This window comes from Mycteria americana, chromosome 5 (genome assembly GCF_035582795.1).
Source record: "Mycteria americana isolate JAX WOST 10 ecotype Jacksonville Zoo and Gardens chromosome 5, USCA_MyAme_1.0, whole genome shotgun sequence".
NCBI lineage: Eukaryota > Metazoa > Chordata > Aves > Ciconiiformes > Ciconiidae > Mycteria > Mycteria americana.
The window spans coordinates 11,711,787-11,735,167 of NC_134369.1; the positions used below are offsets into that span (position 1 = coordinate 11,711,787).

The window sequence follows — 23,381 nt, forward strand, 5'->3', positions numbered from 1 at the left end:
TCCTGTTTATTAACAAAAGTAGGATTTTTTTTTTCCCCTTCCTTTTTTCAAGGAGAGTCTTGCTCAAGGAATTCCTGATCTCTTCCCATGAGCACTCTTTATACTTCTATAAATACCTTGGGGTTTTGTGCTCTTGCCTGTAGACCTCAGTAAAGCCTTTCTCTGTTGAAGGGATAAATTTTTCCTCAGTGCTTCTTGAGATAGGCCCATTTAACAAAGGTTTTGTATATTTTCCTACTGCAGCATCAAACTTTGGTGCTCCCTAAATTCCTGTCTAAAATCTGGAGAAGCTTTGCCCTCTTTTTTTTTTTTCTTTCTTCTAGTTGTAAGCTCTGTCTTAAGGAAGTCTTATTCTTGTGCCCTGATGCCTATATAAGGCTCCTTCACTAAGTCAATAGCAGAAACTAAATTGAGCTGTTTGAGCCTCTGCTGCCTGAGGGAGAGGAGCCTGCTTTGTTGATCAAAGCAGTAAGCAGGATCATTAATCTCTCTGTGAGGCAGTGCCATCATTAGGGAAGGCACACAGACTAGGGAGGGTTTTACCTTAGTTATCTGATCTAGATACCTTGCTTGGCAATCAAGTAACAAGGAATAGGTACGGGGGAACACCTACTGTCCAAGGTGACCTCTTCTGTGAATTGTGAGTGGCTGTATTCCTATAAGAGAAGTTGTAATTCAGCTCCTTGTCCAATAAACAAAACAAGGAAATAATTTAACCTAATTAAACTCCAGCTGCAGAACAAGATGTATTCAACTTTGTAATGTTCTCCAACACAGAAACAGTGCAAGAACTTTATATCCTATCTGATATGAAAGATGTTCTATTTCTAGTTCATGAAGACGGATATGAATCATGTGGCATCTTTTGTCTTGATTTAAGGTATCCATTAAAGATGGCTTAAAGGTTGAAAGTAAATGTTTCAGTTATATTCTAAAAGCTTAGGTTTTGAGATACAGGAAATAAGTGGGTTTTTTTCTTTTTGTGTTGTTGTTTTGGTTTTGTTTTTAAAAGTGTGATAGACTTGCACAGTTTCAGAAAGTCTTGTTAATATCCTACAGGGTTGTGAACCTACTCTTGGATTAGTTTCTTTCTAAACAAGTCTACAGATTCTTTCCTCTTTATTGTAAACAAGTATGTCCTTTAACTGACTGATTTCTTTTTATTTCACTGTAAGAATGTCAAGCAGTTTAGAAGCAATACAGCATAAATATACAGCATTAAAAGTACCACTTAATTGGAAAAAAACTGTAAGTTAGCATGGTGGTAATCAAATCTTTTTTTTTTTTTTTTTTAATTAAAATGCCTTTTCCCACAAAAAGGATTGCTTTCTGTGAAAAAAGCTTGGGGGTGGGGGAGAACATACCTAATTTTTAGGCAAAGGCTTTAAAATCAGATTTGTGACTAATGCTTTTCATCTTTGTTGAAATTGTCCCAGGGAAGAAATTAATATTGCTCAATGAGCTATTCATTGTATTTGTGCTGCATGTTGCCTAACATTAATGGCTTTAAAGAAATAATGTAGTTATTTTGGTTGTATTTGGGTCTCTTTTCTCTCTCTTTTTTTTTTTTTTAAACTGACTTGAATAAATTGTATCTTCTTAACAGTAGACATGAATTAGTTTGAAATATTTTCTGCTCCCTATTGTCCAAAGTAGTAATACTCTCTAGCCTTTGATCAACAAAGTGATATTTTGTCTCACTATGACAGTGCTAACGTGTATTGGGTTTGCGTGGCAAGGTTTTGGTAGCAGGGGCCTACAGGGGTGGCCTCTGAGAAGCTGTTAGAAGCTTCCCCTATGTCTGATAGAGCCAATGCCAGCCTCCTCCAAGATGGACCTGCCACTGGCCACAGCTAAGCCCATCGGCGACGGTGGTAGCGCCTCTGTGATAACATGTTTAAGAAGGGCAAAAAAACCAACAACCTGCACAACGCCAGCAGCAGTCAGAAGAGAGAGGAGTGAGAATATGTGAGAGAAACAACCCTGCAGACACCAAGGTCAGTGAAGAAAGAGGGGGAGAAGGTGCTCCAGGTGCTGGAGCAGAGATTCCCCTACAGCCCATGGTGAAGACCGTGGTGAGGCAAGCTGCCCCCCTGCAGCCCGTGGAGGTGAACAGTGGAGCAGATATACACCTGCAGCCTGTGGAGGACACCACGCCAGAGCACGTGGATGCGCCTGAAGGAGGCTGTGACTTCGTGGGAACCCTGCACTGGAGCAGGCTCCTGGCAGGACCTGTGGAGAGAAAGGAACCCATGCTGGAACAGGTTTGCTGGCAGGACTTGTGATCCTATAGGGGACCCATGCTGGAGCAGTCTGTTCCTGAAGGACTGCACCCCATGGAAGGGACCCATGCTGAGCAGTTAGTGAAGAACTGTAGCCTGTGGAAAGGACTCACATTGGAGAAGTTCATGGAGAACTGTCTCCTGTGGGAGGGACCCCACACTGGAGCAGGGGAAGAGTGTGAGGAGTCCTCCCCCTGAGGAGGAAGGAGCAGCAGAGACAATGTGAGATCAACTGACCGCAACCCCCATTCCCGTCCCCCTGACGCCGCTGGGGGGGGAGGAGGCAGAGAAATCAGGAGTGAAGTTGAGCCTGGGAAGAAGGGAGGGGTGGGTGGAAGGTGTTTTAAGATTTAGTTTTTATTTTCTCATCATTCTACTCTCATTTTGATTGGTAATAAATTAAACTAATTTCCCCAAGTCGAGTCTGTTTTGCCTGTGATGGTACTTGGTGAGTGATCTCCCTGTCCTTATCTGGCCCACAAGCCTTTTGTTACATTTTCTCTCTCCTGTCCAGCTGAGGAGGGGAGTGATAGAGTGGCTTTGGTGGGCACCTGGCATCCAGCCAGGGTCAACCCAGCACATGATGATAAAATTTTGATCTTTCAGCCAAAATGTAAGCTATTTCATTGCATATAGCCACACATCAGAGGAGAAAGAGGATTCTTTCTTTCTTGCTGCTGGATTGATGTATGTTGCCTCATTTAAACAAAGGAAAAATAATGAAGCAATGTTGGGACTGTAGAGATATTTCTGGGCTCTTTTACCAGACATAGAGAACTGGAAAACATGCTTTAATGAAGGAAGCTTGTGACACTTCACTTTTACTCCTCCTTTTGTGTTTGTCACAGCTATTAAGTTGTTTTGCTTTAAGGAAAATAACAAAAAATAACAAGGAAAGTTATGTCCTGTAATTCCTAATAACAAAAAATAACAAGGAAAGAAAAAAAAAAAAATTATAAAAGTGAGTCCAGGAGGACTGGTTCATTTTTTCCAAAGTTTTCTGAGGGGCTTGGCATTTATATTGCCCTTGAAGATTGAAGGACATTTAACTTCTATGTTCAAGCCTTGTAAAAAGGACCTTGCAATTGAACTTTCAAGATGGTAGAGGTATTATAGGATGATGTCAGTTTGACTTTTCTAGAAAAATGCAACAAATCTAAGTTGCTAGCACCACAGAAGAAGGATTGCCTGTCTCACGAGTTCTCTTTGCCACAAACTGGCTTTAAAACATGTTACCAACAGATGTCCTATTACAAAACACCAAAGTCACCTTATTGCTGTATGCTGAGTGTTTTAAATGCCATTTGATTATCAGAGCGGATCAGAACGCACTTACAAGCATGAAAACAGATCTACTGAGAGAAATGGATAATAATGAACTTGTGTTCAGATTCTGAGTAGCAAACAGAAGGTCCTGCTTAGCAAAAACCCCAATGATAATAACAACTCCCAAATTATGGCTACCTATTTTTCCTATCATCAAAAATGGCAGCCAGAATTATTACTGCTCTTAACAGCTAGCAGTGTATTCTGCTGCCTGGCATCTCTGAGTTCTGCAGGTATTTTACAGAAATATTATTTGACTGATGAGTCATTCTCAGAACACAGCATTTTAATGAAATAATGCTTGGCATGCGATAGATAAATCTAAGTTAAAACTGGTGGAAATTGCTTGAGCTAGGGGAAAAATTACATTGAAACATGGTTGGGTTTTTTTTCCCCAAGTCTTTTACAGTAGGAAGTAAAATAAATGAGTATCACCAGAAAATAAACAGCAGATTAGATGGTCCTTTTTAGTCTTTCCAGTGGTCCTTCCCTTGAGAGAAAAAAACAAAGCATAGAGTTGTATCTTGTGTCACTGGTGAACACTTAACACTAAATGTAAAATTTTAATTGCACCTTGTTTTTTCCCTTTGCTTACAGGGTGAGTTGTTTTCCTATCTTTTCTTATAATCCTCTACCTTCTGTCTACCCTTTGCTCTTTGCACTGCAAGAGCTTAAAATGTTCTTTGTATGGATTGTTTACCATTCAAATCAGTACGTGAATCTTGATTCTATATCATCTTGTTCCTAAGGGCCTTCAGTTGAGAAGTCCAGAAGTTAGGAAGTTGCCAGGAGCGACACTTTACACTACTTTTCCATCGCATTAGTGACCCACCAAGAATTGACACTAATTCTCAGAGTTGAAAACTTTATTTCTGAAGCATTTGCAGTGGAACCTTTCTAACACTCTGCTGAAAGAAGGGTGCTGAGGTTTGCTGAGGCAGGCCTTGGGGGAGAAAGCATGAGCCTGTTGTAAATAACGCATAGGCCTCGAGCAGAATTTCTGTCGCTTAAATAGCTATATTATTTACAAGCTACAGAGAAGCGGTGTCTGCTGCGAATTCCACACTTTACAAATTGGGATCTATGGTCTATATTACGCTTCTTTATCAACGCCTAGGTAGAAACACCGTCCAAGTTGTTTAGCCTTCGTGAATTGTCCTCATCAGATTTTCTAGTCCGTTCAGTAGTTACCACTAACTAAAAGGCTGATGGCAGGATTCAACTTTGTCTTGTTTTCTTCAGTAGCAGATGGAGCATTCTTGGCTCTAAACTGGGAATTGGTTTCTATGATTCCTCTACAACTGACTTTGGAGTATCTTACAGCTACCTTGCCCGTTGGAAACGTAGCCGACTTGGACACCTTGCATTCACTAGGGAGTTGTCTAAATCGTAAAGCAACAAATTGCATCCTATAACAATAACTACAAAAAATTACAAGATCTTTTAATAAACAGGACATTAAAGAAAGTAACTCAGACTGTTAGCTGATAGAGACTCATGTTCTTTTATGATTTCAACAGATCTATGCTCATTTATTTCAGCTGAAGTTCTTTACCCTTCTCCCCATTGTGTTGAAAAAGGCTAATGTGGTTAGCACTGTTTTATGGTTGTGGTTAACCTGAGTTCCTGCTGTGAAGATGGCATTAAACACAACAGTTCTGGCCTATGTTCATTGCTGGTATAATGATATCTACATCTCAACTTGAAGTTACGTTTAAGATGAGTGAAATTTGTGGTTTAGCACAGTGTTGTTTGTAGATGTCACACTACAGGTGCCTGAAGATGTATGTCAGCTGCACTATTCTAGTTGATGGTTGAAGATTTCAGCTCTTCTAGTCTGAATGTTTTTGGCAAGAAGCCAATGGAATGTAATCCTGTACAGGAAATTGTCTAACGAAACCAACACCATAGAACTGGATAGTTGACAACACACAACTAAGAGGTCCTAAGGCAGAAGAGACGTGGTATGATTTAAACAGATTGCACCTTACTCTTCAACCCGTATTATCCTGTAGCTTTTTTGAAACTGTATAGGTTGGCAAATGCAAGCAACAGCAGCCTTTAAAGTGTCTGGATGCCATCTCAGTGGCTGAAAAATAATTACTTAGATGTTGTCCAAGACTTCATAGTAAGTAGTTGGCCAGGTTGTTGGATTTCAAAAATTGTCATTTAATTCATTAAAGCTGTGGCAACCTAAGGAACTGAACCGATGTCTTATGTGGACTATTTTGAGGTAACTAAAAAAACAGAATTTTTTAAAATCTCTGAAACTCTTATACCCCTTCTTGTTGTGGACTGATGCTTTCTGATCCCATCTCCTGATTACTGCTACAGATCTAGTGCATAAATTTATGCTTCTGAATATCTTTTCCTCATGAAATTTCCATAGTAAAGTCATTCTGCAGTTGACTTTATTCCTTAAACATGTGGTGTTTGGTATTTCAGTAACAGGAAGGATTCCAATAGTTGCCTGAGCTCTCACTTTCTGTTCTAGGCCCCAGGAGCCAGTAATGTTTTTATGGAAGTTCTGTGGAAGTTTATGGAAGGGACTGTTCCAGCATGTATGAAGCAAATACTATAATGAACAGGAAGGTAAACTGGGATGCCTACATAGGGAAATTCAGCTGCTTGCATCTTTAGAAGATCTTGTAGTATTGCTAATTGGTGGTAACTTATTCTGTGACTGGACATACTGTGAGCTGGTATTAGCAGAGGCAAATAGAAATTCATGCCCTTTCCTGTCTTGAGCTTTATAAAAGTAGGTGATTTTATAAAACAAAATTATTTTTCTTAGTGTGCAGGCTATTTAAGACCAACAAAGGAATAAATAGTTTGATGTTTTTCTGACATCCGGTATGAATTTGGCAATGAACAAAACGGTAGCCATAATGACAAGGTGAGTCCTGCTTGGTTCTGAACTTGATTAGAAAAGACAATACACGGGAGGGTGAAACCACTTGAGCACATAACAAAAAAAATTTTAAAAAGTTATGTTCTCACTTGCAGTCCTCGGGTCAAAAAAGCCTGGGCATTTTTGTAATCCTGTCAGGTGATCATTAGAGTAAAAGCTGTGGGTTAGCGAACTGCTGGGTGCCTGTTACAAAACGCATTTTGTAGCTTTTATTTGGCCTAAAGAAGCTGTGGAGTGTGTGTGTGTGTTGTGCTGATAAAAATTCAAGCTGTAAATTAAGCTGTAAATGATGTTACAACTGGAGCCTAGAAGTGACTGTATCTGAAGCCAGCTTCCAGACTGGAAATCTGCCAAATTATGTAACAGCATTTTATTTTCTACCTGCTGTACCATCAACCCACAGAAGTACAATGAAGCAACAGTCTCCCTTGCTTCAAATAACTCACAATCACCTCAAGTTGTCATCCAGAGTTTTTGCACAGTTATGGCAATATTTCCAGCCACGTGATAACTTTTCCCTCTAAAATCCTCCTATTGGTTGTTTTCACTCCAACTTTTCATGCTTACACCTTCAGTGGCCCAGTCCTTTTAATCTAAGCAAAATCTCAGTGAAACAGGTGCTCCATTTCCTCATGTTACAAGTACTGAAGTATTTTCCTTGGCTTTTTTCTTTTTGACCAACTTGGAATTCTTTAAGGTCAAAGAGATACAGTAAGTCTCTATAAAAGTTAATGCTACTTTATGCTTCAAACTTGCTTTGATTTGTTAAATCCCTTTGCTAGTGCCTGATTGGTTTGGATTATCTCAGTAACTGAGAATTTGTTGATTTATATGGACCATTCAGAGATTTGGTCAACCCTAGGTCCCTCAGGCCTTTTTTAATTTATACAAATAATTCTCACGTATGCTGCGTTTTTCATTTTTGAAACCAATGTCTGATGGGGTTGGGGTCATTGTTTTGATGTAAGGTCTCCAAATTGCATTGCAGACTTCAGGAAACTTTTCAGTAGGTAGTTACCTTCTCTTCAGCCAGTGTTCAAAGGCTATTGTTCCTTTGGTGTATTGGGGCTCTCTGCTGCTAATTGTGACAGGTATGATGTAGAATGGAAGAGCTGATTTTTCAGGAAGACAAAGACACTTAATTTGTAGAAGTAAATGCTAAGATTTTGGTGGTCTAGGTCTGAGTCAAGTAACAACTCAGATCTGTTGAATCTGAATAGCTCATATTCATGAACTATTCATGGTTCATGCTTGATCTTCACGCGTGAAACATGAACTTACTTGTGCTTCATCTCAATGTCTTGAAGGATGTTCGTAACCTGTATTGAACTTCTTAATGTCTGTCTTATGTCAAACACTGAGATCTTTTGATTTGTGGCTCCACGAAGGTGTGACAGAAGAAATATTTGCTGTCTGTTCCCAGAGGAATGCAAGTTTTAGTTAATGGTATTTTTAAGTGCTTTTTAGAGCCACAGATTCTGAAAACATAATCTAGGAACTTTTATCCTTATACTGATGCAAGCATACTGAAGCCAATGGTTATATGGAAGCCTGTTACACTTCTAATCATAAATCCTTTTCTGACCTGCTTTTGGAAGATGCAACTGATACAAGCCTACCCCAGGATGATGGGTTGAGATAAGGGACTCCATTAAAAATGAACTTTACTGCCATGTGGTAACTCAATACTTCTGCACTTTTAAACAGGTCTAAGATGGAAGGCGGTGAGCTTGATTTGTTATGCCAAAGACCATAGAGCATATGTATTCCACTGAACAAAATGCAAGGAATGTGATTGTTGCACATCAAAAGAGTATGTGCATATGACTCAAACGTATACCATCTGGAATATTGTTATTTAGTAAGGAAAAAATCTGTTTGGAACTGCATGTGAGATTCTTAAAACGTTTGGTTTTTTGTTGTTTTGGGGTTTTTTTTAATGAATACCAACCTTTCCTTTATTAAAAATAAAAAGGGTTGTAAGTTGTCTGAAGTTTATTCTTTGAAATATTCTTTTCAGCAGTTCTAAAATCAGGAGTGCTATATGAAGGACTAAAGACTTACGTATAAATTTCTGAATCATACACTGGGTGAGCTGTACTGGCTGTTGAAATAACTCTTGGCTCTAATCCATTGCTTCCTCTACGGGCTTCCTTTTGGATTACTTAGATAACTTTTGTAAGTGTCTCTCTTTTTTTAAACAAAAAGAAAAGTCTTTTGGCAGTATTAATATATTGCTTACTTTTGTTAGACATTCTTGCAGCACAGACCGGCATGATATTCCAGGCCCAATCAAATAAAAAACTTCCATCTCTTCTCATGCTGTGAGAGTTGTTATAATACCAAGCTGGACTGAAAGCTTTCTTGTTATGGAGTCAGTTTTGTTTAAAAGTGGCACAAGAGCTTTTTTGTTTGTTTCAGGGTTGTTGTTATTGGGGTTTTTTTATGCAGTGAATGGATCAGAGAAGAGTTTACTCCTGGACATCATCAAATCCTTTAAAAACCAAAATCAAATAAACAAAAACACACCCAAAACGGAAGACTTTTTCATCTACCTAAAAAAGAGAATGAATTACTAACATACTCTAGCTATTTTAATGTAAATTGTTGGTTTGCTTAAGCTGTGGCTGCAGTACCTGATGAAAGACTGTGTTATCCAGAAAATTGTTCCAACGGTTTCAAACTGTAGAATCCATGTTTCAGCTGAATTACATGCTTAGACATGAATTAGGCAAAAGAACATCAACAGAGGGTCTTGTGCATTTACTCTAACCACTGTCTGAAGGACAGCTGGCCAAAACTAATCTTTAAAAAGACTGGGATAATGTTGATTGGGAAATGGAATAATTAAACCAACTGATTTCACCAGCTTTGTGAAGACACCTTCAAGGGTGTCTGTCCTCCCTAGCATTAAACCAGTAAAGCAGAATCATCCAGATTCTTTATAATTTCTGGTTGAACAATAAACTGAGCCTACAGAAGTAATCAATTTTTTCTAACCATCAATTCAGCTTAAAAAGGACAATTACTTTAATGTTGCATTCTCTCTGATCTCTGTTTTGAGTTTTCAGTCACTTCTGAGGTTCTACCCCTTAACTTAATAGTGGTTTTTATTACCTGTCTTTACTCTGACATAATGCTCTTGAATGCCTCAGTGTCCGTTCCTCTGAAAGAAAATGAAGCTCCAAGCCTCCAGAAAGAAAGAATTCCTTATAAGAAGCCTAAAAATCTGCAATACTCCTTTTCCTCCTATTCCTGTAAGACAGCGGGTGATTATTTCTTCTAAATTCTATCTAGATAAATAAGCAATTGAAGGAAGTCACTTTCCACCTATTTACTGAATTTTTTGAAACGTCAGAAAACATATGGATAATGGTGATACTGTTGATGCTGGATTTAGTTGGTACTTGGGCTGCAAAGCCTTCCTAGGAGTTTGCTCTCCAAAGGCTCAATAGCCATTATGCATAAAGAGAAGCTCCATTCATGCATTAAAAACTGATTAAGACAGAAAGAACAAAGAATAGGAAAAAAATAATTGGCTTCCAAAAAGAAGACAGTCATGAGCAGGGGAGGTTGGGATCTGCGTTGTTCACCATACATAGACACGCTCAGAAAAGCATGTAAATAATGAGGATACCATATTCACTATAGTAATTTCTAAAGCTAACTGCAAAACGTTGGAGAAGCCATGATCCTGAATGACAAGTTGATGAAATAGCAAAATGTGACGTAGCTTACACCTAGAAAGACCGACAAAACTACATCTAGTTTATTACTGGGCTCTATATTTATGTAACTGAGGAGGACATCTTTGTGACTAGTTTGCTGAGGTTAACTTGAGGCTTGGTGACAGTCGAGAAAGCTAACTGTTAGGAATTATAAAGGAAGGAGCTGAGAACAAGATAGAGTATGAAACGATGCATCAATCTGGGCTGCTATGTCATCCCATCTCAAAAAGACAAAAAAAAAAGGTGAAAGTAGAACAGGACAAAAAGTAATTGAAGTATGGAGTTCCTTTCACGTGAGAAGAGACTGCATATACGAGACTCAGATTGGCCAAGAGCCATCTAAGAAGGAATATGATAGGTCTATACAATCACAGATGGAAAGATGACTGCAAAGTGATTGTTCACGTTTCCTTGGAATATGAGAAAGTACACATTCAAAAAGGCATTAATTTGTGAATTTGTAATTGCTTACATAGCTAGTGTAAGCAATTGCTTGGTTGCAACCTCTGACACAGAAAGTCTTTAAGTCATTAAATGTGTTGAAGCTTTGCCAGACAAAGCCTGGCAAAAGGACTGTTCTTGTCGCTAAATGTTCAGAGCTAGACAGTATTTGGAAATAGGATATTCAGCTACATCGGTTTTTGGTTGACATAGTACAATGATTTCTATTGTTGTAGTTAAAGATGGAAAAAACAGTATTGAGAACTGGGTTGAGAAAGCCAAGATTTTTAGATATCACAAATGATTTAATGTTTACTAATTTTTTGCTTCTGAACATAAAAAGATTAAGAGATTGCGTGGGCCATAATCTCTGGAGATCTGTTTCAAATATATCCAAGGTTTAACACCCAAAAATGAAGATACTTGAAGTTGCTTAGGGACAGGGTTGTCATTGAGGGGTTGGGGGTAGACACATGACAGCTTTGAAAAGACCAGAACATAATGCTTCTCTGAGTAACTGTAGATGTGCCACTTGCAAAGGACCATATGTTGCATCTTTTACTCATACTGGTGAATTTCTGGTCACACGTGATTCAGTTGAGATGGATTAACTGAGAGTTTTGCAGCAAATAAATAGTGCAGTGTAATGCTGCCAGAAAAAATAAATCACACCAGTGCATAAAAGTAACTAGTAAAACAGCATAGCAGAGATCAATTAAATATAAAGTTATTTTAGATGTTTTGGACAGAAAAACATTCTGGAAGGACAAATGGACAAGATAAGCCTGGCAAACACTGAGAATGGAAAATGCCATCTGGAAACAAAAAATACAGACATAAATTTTATAGCAACTGTATAAGGGGGATGGCAAATGTCTTCTAAGGCATGAATCTGGTGATGAAGGAGAAGACAACATGCACCCATGTGCCCCTATCTCTTGCAGGTTGCTTTTGTACATAAATTTCCATTAGATGTTTTAATGTTCCTGCTAGCTCTGCTCTGTTCCCTTTGCATGAGGTGTTTTCTCATTGCTTTATGTGCAGTGAGAGCTCAATCCAGAAGGCAAGATCCAGTTCTGTTTTCAATCTGAAATACTATACACACACTCTCTCTCTCTTGTTTCTGTATCTTATGTATTGTTTCATTTCTTCTTTTCAGTGCAAGGTAAATGACTTTGAAAGGATGCTTCGTGGATGTTAGTTATCTGAATGCCATTGAATGTCTGTGAGTTGGGCACCGCATTACCTTTCCTCCTTAGGAGACTGCAGTATGGCGATATGGGGCTGAATTTCACTGTAGTTGATGCTTTGCTGAGCGGTCTTTGCCAAGCAGTGAAAAATGAGGAGTCCTGCATAACCTAAATGAACTGATGAACTCATAAAAACGTCACAAAGGGTGGTGTGTAACAGAACTAATGTAAACTTAGAAGTGGTTATTTTTAAATGAGAGCTGGGAAAGATGACAGGGAATAACAGAAAAGGAAGGCAGCAGATACAGACCCAAAGAAGGCAAGAGAGAGAAAGAGTAGCGGGAAAGAGAGAAAATGCCAGAGGAATAAAGATCATGATCATGTATCCCAGTGTAACAAGGAAAAAAGCAATATTTATTTTTCTCTTGTCATCCTCCACTCCACTTTTCATCCATTCAGCTTTTTTTCCTATTTTCCTTCCTCCCTGCTTTTTTTTTTTTGCATTCAGTTTATGTTCATTATCTACAACATTGATATAACAAATCCCTTGCTTCAAAACCCAGCTCCAGAATATGCAAAGGCATCTCTGCAATACCTGCATATGTCTTTTTATGATTTAATAAAGGTTTTAAGATTGGTTTAGATTTAGTGAGAGAGATGACTAGGGACAATAGACACCAAAGACCATCAGATCGCTTCTCTGGGGACTGAACTCAAGACCTTTACCTTCAAAATACGGAAAGCTACCTCTTTTGGGGAGCTAAAAAAACAGCTTTATAACTTGAACTGTTTGGAAGAGCTCGTCTGCAGAAGGGGTAATCTCTGCTCAAGAGACAGTTTTTGATTCATGTGTGTGCAGACGCGAACATCAGAGCTTCAAAAAAATTACCTACTCAGGGTAGTTCAGACTTTTCTACATGTATTTGGTCATCTCTCTCTACAATGTAAAATGCTGTGTTGCTTCTTGAGTACCTTTGGAATTTTTTTATCATCTTTCCAAACAAAAGATGTGATCATCGTGGGTGAGAGGGAAGGAATAATAGAAGAAAATCTACTCAGACTAGATAATAATGAAGATTATATCTCAACGAACTAATAGGATTTCAGTTAAGAATCTGAATAGAATGCAATCAAAATAATGTTAAAAAGTTAAGCTTTTCCATTGATTTCTAAAAAGGTGTAAGAAACCTGTTCTTGTAAAATGGGATGTAAATACTGTTGGTTCTGATGTTTCACTACTGCTTTCTTCAAGGACCTCTTACTACTAAAAACATTTTAGCCCACATCAAAATGCACCAATAAAAATGTAGTTCTTAAACATACCTTTCCGTCATTTCCCTTCCCTGAACTGTAATGATAGGTAAGAAATACTAATTGAATTACTTTCCTTACAGAACACTTTAATGCAAGATAAGTGGCGGCTGTATTTACTAGGTTATGAGGTTAATATTTCCTCAGTAATGGTTGAAATGGTGTCTTATTACAGTAGTGTAGATGGGAGCAATTCATATTGAAGCCTGTGATACATACAAATTTTAAGAAATTATTTTTTCCATTATCTAGAGTGAAACAGAAGTGAAATAATTTGCATAGCATGACATAGCAGATCAGCATCAGGACAAGGACAAAATCAGACACCTAGTTTAATGACCTGCGCAGTAGATTGTACTGCCTCAAGCTTAAACACCTGAAGCAGAACTTTCAAAAACACCACTGTGATTTAAGAGAACAAATTTCATAGACCTTGTGCTCCCCCGTAATTTAAATGTTCAAAAAAAGAACCATTTAGGGGTTTTATCACCTAATTTTCTCCCCGACTGTAACGTGAGGCTGGCAGCAGTTCTATTCTCCTATTGATCCTTTTCCTGTTTCTGTTCCAATTAAATTATAAAAGTGGACTGCTTATGTTATTTGTATAATACCTCACACAAAGGGGTCTCATCTGGACTGTAATACCATACAATAAATCAAAATGACAAAATGAACCAATTTCTAAACGGCATACACTTGGATACCTCCAACTTTGTATAAACTCGTAAAAGAAGACTTCTGAAGAGACCAATCCAGAATATTATTACCAGAGACATGAAAGCAAGCATATTTTTCATGTATTAAAGCATCTGGAGGTTTTGCTATGGAGTCAAACAGAGTTTTAACGCTAGCTTCAGTGAAACCAGGAGAAATGAGGAGACAGGGAATTATTGTTCTGCTGTTGAGGAGTGCAGCTTTGGTAGTAGGAGAATGTAGTTATAAATGAAACTCTATTTTAAACATGATCAGAAAATTGTTGGGAGTGAAGGGCTAATGAACTATTAATAGTTACTGTAATAGAAGGTTAATCAATTATGTGCTGTTATAAGCAACCCATTAGGCCTGTGAGACACATTAGCCAACTTTTTTCAAACCTTTATGTCACTTACGGATGTGCTGACAGTCATTAGTAACAAGTACTGTTCATATCTCTTTATAAAAGCAGTTAGTTGTTCGTTAATACTTTATAAACTTCCATGGAAAATATGACTTATGGTTGTTACGCGTCCCTTATCTGGATTGATTTCAGATAAGTTTTGCTTTAAATTGAGAAGTCCAAGGCTAAGTCCTGGATTCTGCCTAAATTGCCAGGGCTGAAGCATTTGTGTTTTGTGACTGCAGGCAGAGTTTACAAAGATTAAAGCAAGTCTAGATAGCACTATTATTGAAGACTCCAGTGATATGCACTTACTGCTGTCGGTTGCTACCAGATGCGAAGCTGTAACACTGAAGTACAAAGATAGGAAACAGGGAAATAAATGATGCTGTAGACAAATGTTTGTCACAGCCCAAGCAGGATAATTGACTTACGTGATGGAGCTGTACTAGTATATTATGTATATTTTGCCTTTCATAAAGCTTGACGTGGTTCATTGACTGGTTTGTTGAGCAAACTTTCCTCTATTACTAAAAATATTTTTTTCTAAAAATGTAAACGTATACTCTTTTTCACATTCAAATACCTTGAGTTATATTTTCTAATTTCCCAATGAGTTCTGTTGGGCTAGCCTCCTTTAGCGTATCGCTGGGGAAGTACTTATAAATTGGCTGCAATTTCAGTTAGTTTTCAGAGAGGCTTAGAAGACTGAGGAGGCAGTTTGTTTTTCAGGCTTCATGGGCAGAGCTTACTGCAGCTTCTATTGGTGCCGTTTTTGTATGTGTTTGAGTATCCGTAGTTTTTACTGTTTCTATGGACTGATGGAGAGGAAGAAGTCATTCTGCCTTTTGGCAGGACAGTTGCCTGCTTTCTCTCTTGAATACTGGGTCTTGCTTATAATTCATGTAAAACTAACAACCCCAAACCCTAAGACAACTCATCTACTTTTACTTCTGTTAAGATGTGGAAAGGTACATTCAAGATAGTGCAGAGTTTGAACGCTCACACACGTATGCTGCAGGGTAGTAATTCCTGGTATCTGCTGTGGTTTCTGCACACAAACAGGATAACCTTAGAGTAATGATCAGTTGTGGAGGGTGACTAATGAAGCAGAATAAATTTGTATTTACTGCATATGTAGAACTACAGTATGATCCACAGCATTTGTTACTTCTTGCTTTCACTGGATAAGAAGTATTTAAAATAATTTTTAATGTGTTAGCTGCCTCATTGTTCCTAACGTTACATTTGGTCATGCTAATGTTACATTTCTGTCTTGGGACTATCAAAAGAAAATGATCTCATAAAAGTCAGCTGTTTGGTACGACAGTCCTTGTCTAATAGGAATGGAAGAAATTCATCTATGGTGTACCTTCTCTCAAATCAGTGTGATTTCGTAGAGAGGAATTTGCCGCCTTAGTGTATTTCCAAAAGCATATGTAAAATGTGAGGTGAAGAGGGGAAAGCTGCATGGATATGCTGAACTAAATTGTGAGTTCCCGACACCGTCCCTGATACGGAGGCTAATTCTGGAGAGGGTATGCTCTGATATAGTGTATTCCTGTGGAAGTGGGGGAGGTGATGGATGGATACTGGGGCTTGCTAGTGTGGATGCAACAATTAGCTACTAATAATACAACCTCCCCGGGGAGGGGGCACGCAAAAAGGGTAAGAGACAAACATAGTGTAATAGCGGGTGGTCGCTGGGTATCCGGAGCTGTGGAACCGATAGCTCCGGTGAGCCAAAGGCATGTCTCCGGTTTCACCCCCTCCAGGCAAATGGACGACTTTCTGTGTGAGCACACATCTTAATGACACCGGCTGCTCTCCCCAGCCAAGCAGCAGAGCGTTCACCTAGCAGCAAAGGGGAACTGGCTGCTGCTTCCTATCGAGGCTGCAAATTCTTCGCAGCCAGCTACAGAAATAGCAGGGAGGCCGCCGTCCCCGCCCTCCCGCCCCGGCTTGCAGCACGGCGGAGGGGCCCCAACGCCCCTGTGTGTGTGTGCGTGGTGTGGGTGTGTGGTGCGTGTGGGGGGGTGTGTGTCCGTGTGTGTGCGTGTGCGTGCGAGGAGCAGGTGGGCCCCGCGGTAACCCCGCCCCGCGCGGGTCCCCGTCGGCCATACGGTGATGGCAGCAACCTCCGTGCCAGAGCAGGCTCTTTATTGGAGGAGGGGGCTGTCAATCCGCGGCCGAGCAAGCCCCACTCTCCGGCGAGCTGCTCCCGAGGTCTGACTCTGGAGCCGTGGCCGGCTGCGATGGGGAGCGGCGTCGGAGGGAACAAAGTTTGCAACACTTGGGCACTTGGCTGCTCGCGTCCTTGATGCCCGTGGCAGGAGCCGGTGCCTAAGGGCAGCGGCAGCCAGGCGGCTGGCACGCTTTACTGGTCTGCTGTCGGCACTGCTATCGCAAAGTTTCAGCTATTTTAATGTCCTAAAATCGAGGATTCTAATTATCAGCCCTCCCCACCCCCACCTCTCCTTCTAGGTAGGCGACAAATATTTTTATTCTGTGGATTAGAGAACTTTTTGCATGGAAATTTACTGACTTCTGAGTGGTCTCCTGGTCGGGGAAAGGGGGGAAAGGATTTCTTTTCATCGCAGTTTGTTCTTGTTTTCTGGATCACAGGATTTTTGGAGCTATATGGAGGGATCTCAGGATGGTGTGCACCAGGAAAACCAAAACTTTAGTGTCCACTTGCGTGATTTTGAGTGGAATGACTAACATCGTCTGCCTGCTGTACGTGGGCTGGGTCACCAACTACATTGCCAGTGTTTATGTGAAAGTGCAGGAGCCGATCTCAGAAAAAAAGTTAGAGGAAGACAAAGGGGACACTTTAAGGATTATAGAAAGGCTGGACCATTTGGAAAATGTCATCAAGCAGCACATCCAAGGTACCACCTTACCCCCCGCTCGCTTTCCCTCCCTCCCCACCCCACCCCGCCGCTTGCCGTGTGCAGCCTCCATCCCCTCCCGCCGCGTTTGTTGTGTGTGCGTGTGACATTTGTGTCGCGATCGGGGAGAGCCATTCCTCAGCCCGGAAGAGCCGGGGGCTGCGCGGAGGCTGCGGTGCGTGTGGGAGTCCCCGGCGGTCCCCTCCCGGTGCCTGGCGAGAGGAGCGGCGGAGGCGGGCGGCGTGGGGGGGGCCTGCCCCGCTCCTCTCCCTCCTCCCGGGTCGGCCTCCGCACGGGGTGGCGGGCCGGGGCCGCCGGCTGCGGGGACTGGCCCCCGCCCCGCGGAGAGTGGGCCGGGGGCGGCGGGGCGCGGCGGAGCGGCGGGGGCTCGGTGCCGGGGCGAGCCGGGCGGCGCAGGGCTCCGGGGCGGCTCGGCCCGAGCTCCCGGGCGCTGGGCAGCGGCGGCAGCCCCGCCGGGCTGGGCTCGGCCTGGTGCCGTAGTAAACCTGACCTCCGCTCCGTGCCTGCCTGTGTCTTGCTAAAGTAGGGGACCGCGGGGAGGGCTCGGCGCGAAGGGCAGGGGAGCCTCTTCCCATCTTGCCGTTATCGTCATTGTTTCGTATTTGTTATTTTTCTTTTCCAAAATGGGTCGCTGCGAGGGGAATTTTTGTTGTTCTTCCCCTGTAAGCCTGACTCTGCTAATCCGTGCTGAGAGTCTGTGTGTGTCCGGGTGTGCTCAGGGTTTTCCCTTAGTGCTGCTGTAGTGCCGGGAGCCACTTGGGATTATAACTGGGGCAATCTCTCATTTGTGTAATGCCTTTTTAATTTGATCTCCTTTTAATGGGAGAAAGGTTGAAGTGGGCAAGCAGTGGGGGAGAACATGATTATTTCTGGGGAGTTTGGGATTTTACATGACTTTGCTTTGCTGGGTGATCTTTAGCGTCTTCCTTTATATTTTCATCATCTGCATGGCATCATACAGTCATTCCCTCAGTCTGCTAAGTGGGTTGGATAGTAAGGAGGCTGAGGATGGGGGTAGGTGAGGGCTCTTACAAAATCTAGAGGGACCATCTTTCTCTGCTTCTGCATAACCTCTACTGAATGTTCAAATCCCAATTCTAGTCCCTTCTAAATCTGGTAAAGGATACCTGTCACCAGTGCACAAAATCTTATGCGCTTCCAGACAGCTTTGGTCAACTGGTCTTCTGGGAATAAAAGGAAAGGTGGAGCAGGCAGGGTAGCTAATCCCGTACAAATTGGACTTCCCCTGCTTGTCAATACTCATAAGTTTGCAGTACTGTTAAAGCCCAGCTACTTTGCTGTGACTTGTATTAATATTTTTTTTAAATATGACACATCACCGTTCAGTTTGTATATGCCTTCATTTCTCAGATAGTCTTGTCATCTTGGGTAAATTAATAAAATACTACTTTTTTTCTGGAGGATGAATTATAGCAGCTCCTGCAAGTTTTAAGTTCTCTCATGCAGTCCTTCAGTTTTTCTTGATTCCTGAAATTGATTTTAAAAAGGAAATATATTCTTGTCTGTGTGCCAGTGGAGTGCACTGTGGAAGCATGTATGAAGGCAGGGATTTTTCAAAAGGCACTGGTAAGAGTTAGATACATGAAATTAATTGACTCTCCATATGAGGTTGGAGTATAACTCCTTCAGGTTTGTTGGTGTGAAGCTCCAATACTCTTATTTCTTTTCAAGGAAAATAACAATGTCTGTATTGGCAATGTTCCTTTGGTCAGTGGTTCTTCTCAGAGTAGTAGAGAAAGGTATACCTAAATCAGGGGAGAGTATAGCATGGATTAGAGCATAAACTTTTTTTGTGACTTTTTGTGACTATGCATAAACCAAACCAGAAGATACTTTCCTTAAATAACATTTGTATGGAAGTTGAAGAGAGTCTTCTAAAAATAATTAAATGAACAGTTTGGTAATAAGTACTAAAATATATTTAGGGGAAAAAATACAGTTTACAAAGTTCTCATAACTTATTGAAACCACTTACTCTTTAAGATAAATAAATAAATAAAATAAAAATCACAGATCATTATGCCTAAATGGATTTTCTGTGCTTTTACTTGCCAAATCATAATAACTGAGCTTCACAAGGGATTCCTGTGGCAGAGATTGCAGAATAAGATGTTATTTTAATAAGATTTTGTTTAGCACTATGAGATGCCGTGAATTCTGGGTCATGGTGCAAAACTCACTGAAGTCATTGGAAGGAATATACCAAGCTTGACTGGGTTTGGTATGAGCTTGAAGGTCAGCTTTAAGAAATTATAAGTTTGAGATTCATTGCCATAAATTGGGTAAACCAGCTGCTGTAATGGTTCTGGACAAAGTTATAAGGGTTGTGTGTAGTTTGTTATTAAACTTTTCCTTGGACCACTTCTTTTTTATGTTGGAGAGAAGTGTCAATAGCTCAGACATTCTGCAGTGCTGAGCAGGCATGAAATTAGCACAGGTAATAGAATTGCATTCCATAGGATATCCTGCAAATACCAGAGAGCTCTAACTGTCACATTTTACACATGGGGTTACACTAATATTTCTTTTTAATTTGTTTTCTGATTGAATTGTTTAATTAGATGCCATCTGGGAATTCCTTTAGGATATAAATTGCAGTCTTGTAATATTCTATCAAGTGTCCTGGAAATGAGAAGGAATAAGAGGTGCCTTCATATAAAAAGCTTTTTAAAGTATGTATTTTTAAAAAGACATTTTCATGGCAAGAAAAGCATCAGACTGAAAAGAGATTTCCAGATAAGAGAAGTTCAGAGAGAATGAAAGTATGCATGCCTCGTGTTCGGAAAGAACAGCATGGAAAGGGAAGTATTGGTACTGGTATTGGCCAAGAATGGAAAAGTTTGAATGCACAAGTGTACCTGCCATATTGCACATCTTACACCGCTGTCTATCCACACTTTTGCAAATATTGAAGGATAATCCTTTCTCTGCACACATTTTCTGGGTGCTGGGAATGGAATAAGAGCATGTGTGTCTGCTCTGCCCGTGTGGTGCTTCTCTGCTTCCTGCTTTCCTTATTACGTGTTCATTTATGTCGAGTAGCCTGTGGGCATGCTGTGCAGGAGTCATGCATCTGTATACTGACTTCTGTAGTAGGCAGTTTGGGGCAGGATTGGCAGCATTGCAGTCTAGTTGGGCAATATGGACCACAGAAAGAAGTCTTTTGTGGAGTCGAAGCATGATGCTGGAACTTAAGTCTGGGAGTCATGAATTCTTGGCTTGTGGCCTGCCACAGTTTACAAGATGGTTTTGGTCAAATCACTTTACCTTTTTACAATGATGATGACCTGCATGCTTTTCTATGGTAGTGTGTTGTGGTGATTGTGGTATTGATTACATGTGAATACTAGCTGGCTAGTACCAAAGAGATTCTCCCCACCTCCCAATCTTTAGAAGGAGGCATACGTTTAATGCTAGCAGGCAACCCACTGAGAGAAACTTTTAGTTTTCACTTCCTCTTGAGTTTGCAAACAAGGTGGTGTATTTTTTGAGATGAATTGTGTGTGTGTGTTTTTATGTGTGTGAAAGAAACCGAGGAAAAGACCAGATGGATAGTTTTATGCAAAATGCAGTCCTTTTTTATGTCTAACAAAGGTGTGTGGCAATTGTATAATCTAGTACTATTGAGCTATATTACCAGAAAGTATACTTTAAAGGGCTAAGGTTAATGAATATTGTGTTAAATGAAATATCTATGGTTCCAACCTAGGATTTGAAGTCAGTTTTTCTCAATTTATTTGAAAACAGCATGTTCTGTTGAGTTCACAGGGAACATACTGGTTCGAAAACCCCCAGACACTCTCATTCTATTAAAATCAATACAAGAGTGCTTCAGATCCCAGCACATCGTTCATCTTAATAATGCATCATGCATTGGCTCTGTCACTAAAGCACTGCCCTAAGTTGTATGTGCAGTTGGAAGATCATGTGAAAAGGCAGGCTGCTCTTGATCAGACGCTTAGCTTGTAACAATGACAAGAGGAAAAACACTAGCAAGAAGGGAGCAATTTATTGTTTTCTGCAGCCTAGCTTTAGGCCCTCATAGGTGATGAGTTGAACCTTTTTCTTGAAGAGCTATGCTATGGTTAAGCCAATATCACTTAAAACACCTCGTGCATGCTGTCCTGTTTGTCTTATTACGCAATGCCATTTTAAATTTTTCAGCCTTCCTAGTTTTAATCAGATGATGTTTCCATTCCAGCATTATTTTAAAGATTACGGACTATGAAATCTATGAAATGAACTTGCTTCCTTGCCCTCCTCACCAGCCCTGGGACGCAGACAGAATTAATAAATTACATGCAGTTAATACATAGAGTAGATCTAAGTTAAAGCTGAAAACACAGTTCATTTCTGGACCCACTGAGTTCTTAGTTAAGATCAATGGATGATTACTAAGACATCTGTGTCGTACTAGGACTTTGATCCCTCATCCTTGCAAGCTGCTGCATCTGTTGTCATAAATGGAATGTCAAGCACTGTGTGGACTTAATTGGGAAAGTTTGTAAGAGTATCTCTCAACCTGCCGCTTAGAATGATTTGCTCTGTGGATTTACTTCAGCTAATGTTAGCTATCCCATAGTTGGATATCTAATGGCCCTCTGTGGTCACTTAGGGGAGGGAGAGATCTCCAGTGTGTGATTCATTCCCTGTGTCTTGGACAGGTGGTAGGGTGGAGTGATTTGCTTTCAGAAATGGTGTATTTTGAGTTTGGGAACTAGGTCAACCCAGATTCTTAATTTTATCCATCTAAAGGTTTGGGTAAGTACATCCCATGTTTGATATCTACCCTTTATTTATTTCTTGATCTCAAACATGAGGAAGAATGTAGTGTATAAACCTCTGGTTTGTGATAGCTGTCCTTTGTAGCCTGGCTAGCTAGCTGGGATCCATAAAGTCAGGCTCACTAGGATTCACATAGCCACTCCACCATGTCTCTTACTCTTGTGGTGCTTTCCTTTTGGGAATGATTAATTGTTAAATCCCCCCAGCTTATTTCCCTCAAGCTCAAAAGCAATTAGGCATGTTTATCACTCACTGCAGTGTATTTATTCTACTGAGAAACAAATCAGCAGTAGACAGTAGCCCTGGGAACACAGCTCTTGCTCTGCTACAGAGGGCCCTATATTCACAGTCTCTATACAAGCAGAGAGACCTACAGTCCCAATGTAACTAATTGCAAGAGAAGGAACTACTTGGATATGTAAGACATGCAGGATTAATCCCATTATTTTTTCTCTTTAGGCTGTGACTTCTCAAGTCATTCTAGATTGCTGCATGTCAGTGCAGATTAATTTGAATTTAACTTTCATGTTCTTCCATGCTTAGGAATGGGTGCACTAAAGAAAATCTTAATACAGTGATTTCAGTGAGAAGAGTCTGACTCTTAAATTGCTGTAAATTTTCAAGCATTGCTGGAGGTTCAGGTATTTCAAGGACCATCTGCTGAAGACTTAATGATATTGGTTATGTTGACTATGACTTGGTAATTTATTATTACTGTTATTAAAGTTAACTTTTTTGTGTGCTTTTAATATCTTTATTTCCCTTCTAATTATATTCTTTCTTGATGGTTCTTCCACCGAGGACTATTTTGCCATGGTTAGGACGCACTGGCCAAAACTGAGAAGTGGTAGTCTGGTCTTATTAAAGTAACTGTATTTTATTGCTGGAGATTGAATGATTCCTTTCATGATTAAAGTTGTTTTTTCCGAATGAATTATTTTCTTTTTTTCTTTCCTGATTGTCAGCTAGATTGCTCTATTAATGCAATCATGTTATGTTTATACAATGGGAATAGCATGCCAGTTGCTATTTTTTTTGAGATTGTGCCCTTTGAGCCAGAAACAAGAAAAGTTTTATTTGGCTACAAAGTGAGAGTGAATGGTAGTTTTGTAGTTGGGAAGGGAATTGACCTGGATTCTATTTCCTTCAATCTAGACAATTTCTGTAGTTCACATGAAAGTCTTCAACAAAAGGTTAAAAAATGAATCGGGAGCAGAGGCTGGAAACTGTGACTTCTGTGCCCTCCACAAGTTCACTTATTGCTAAGCTGGAGAATTTTGCTTTTTCTCTCTGAAAAAGTTCATTTTTGTTGACGTTTGTTATCTCTGCATAATGGCACAGCTTCAGTGGAAAGAGCGAATTGTGTCCTACAATCTCT

At 40.3% G+C, this 23,381-nt stretch overlaps 1 protein-coding gene across 3 annotated transcripts in view; it reads left to right on the forward strand.

The window, feature by feature from the left end:
* The first annotated feature begins 16,423 nt into the window (after window positions 1-16,423).
* GALNT18 (polypeptide N-acetylgalactosaminyltransferase 18) overlaps window positions 16,424-23,381 on the forward strand; it is a 251,920-nt gene continuing 244,962 nt past the window's right edge. For 2 of the 3 annotated variants that reach the window (XM_075502133.1, XM_075502132.1), the window contains exons 1-2: window positions 16,424-16,769; window positions 16,911-17,176. In XM_075502133.1, coding sequence (XP_075358248.1) covers window positions 16,942-17,176 — 235 coding nt within the window. In that variant the 5' untranslated portion in view covers window positions 16,424-16,769; window positions 16,911-16,941. The remainder of the gene's footprint in view (window positions 16,770-16,910; window positions 17,177-23,381) is intronic. The other variant, XM_075502131.1, reaches the window with a different exon arrangement.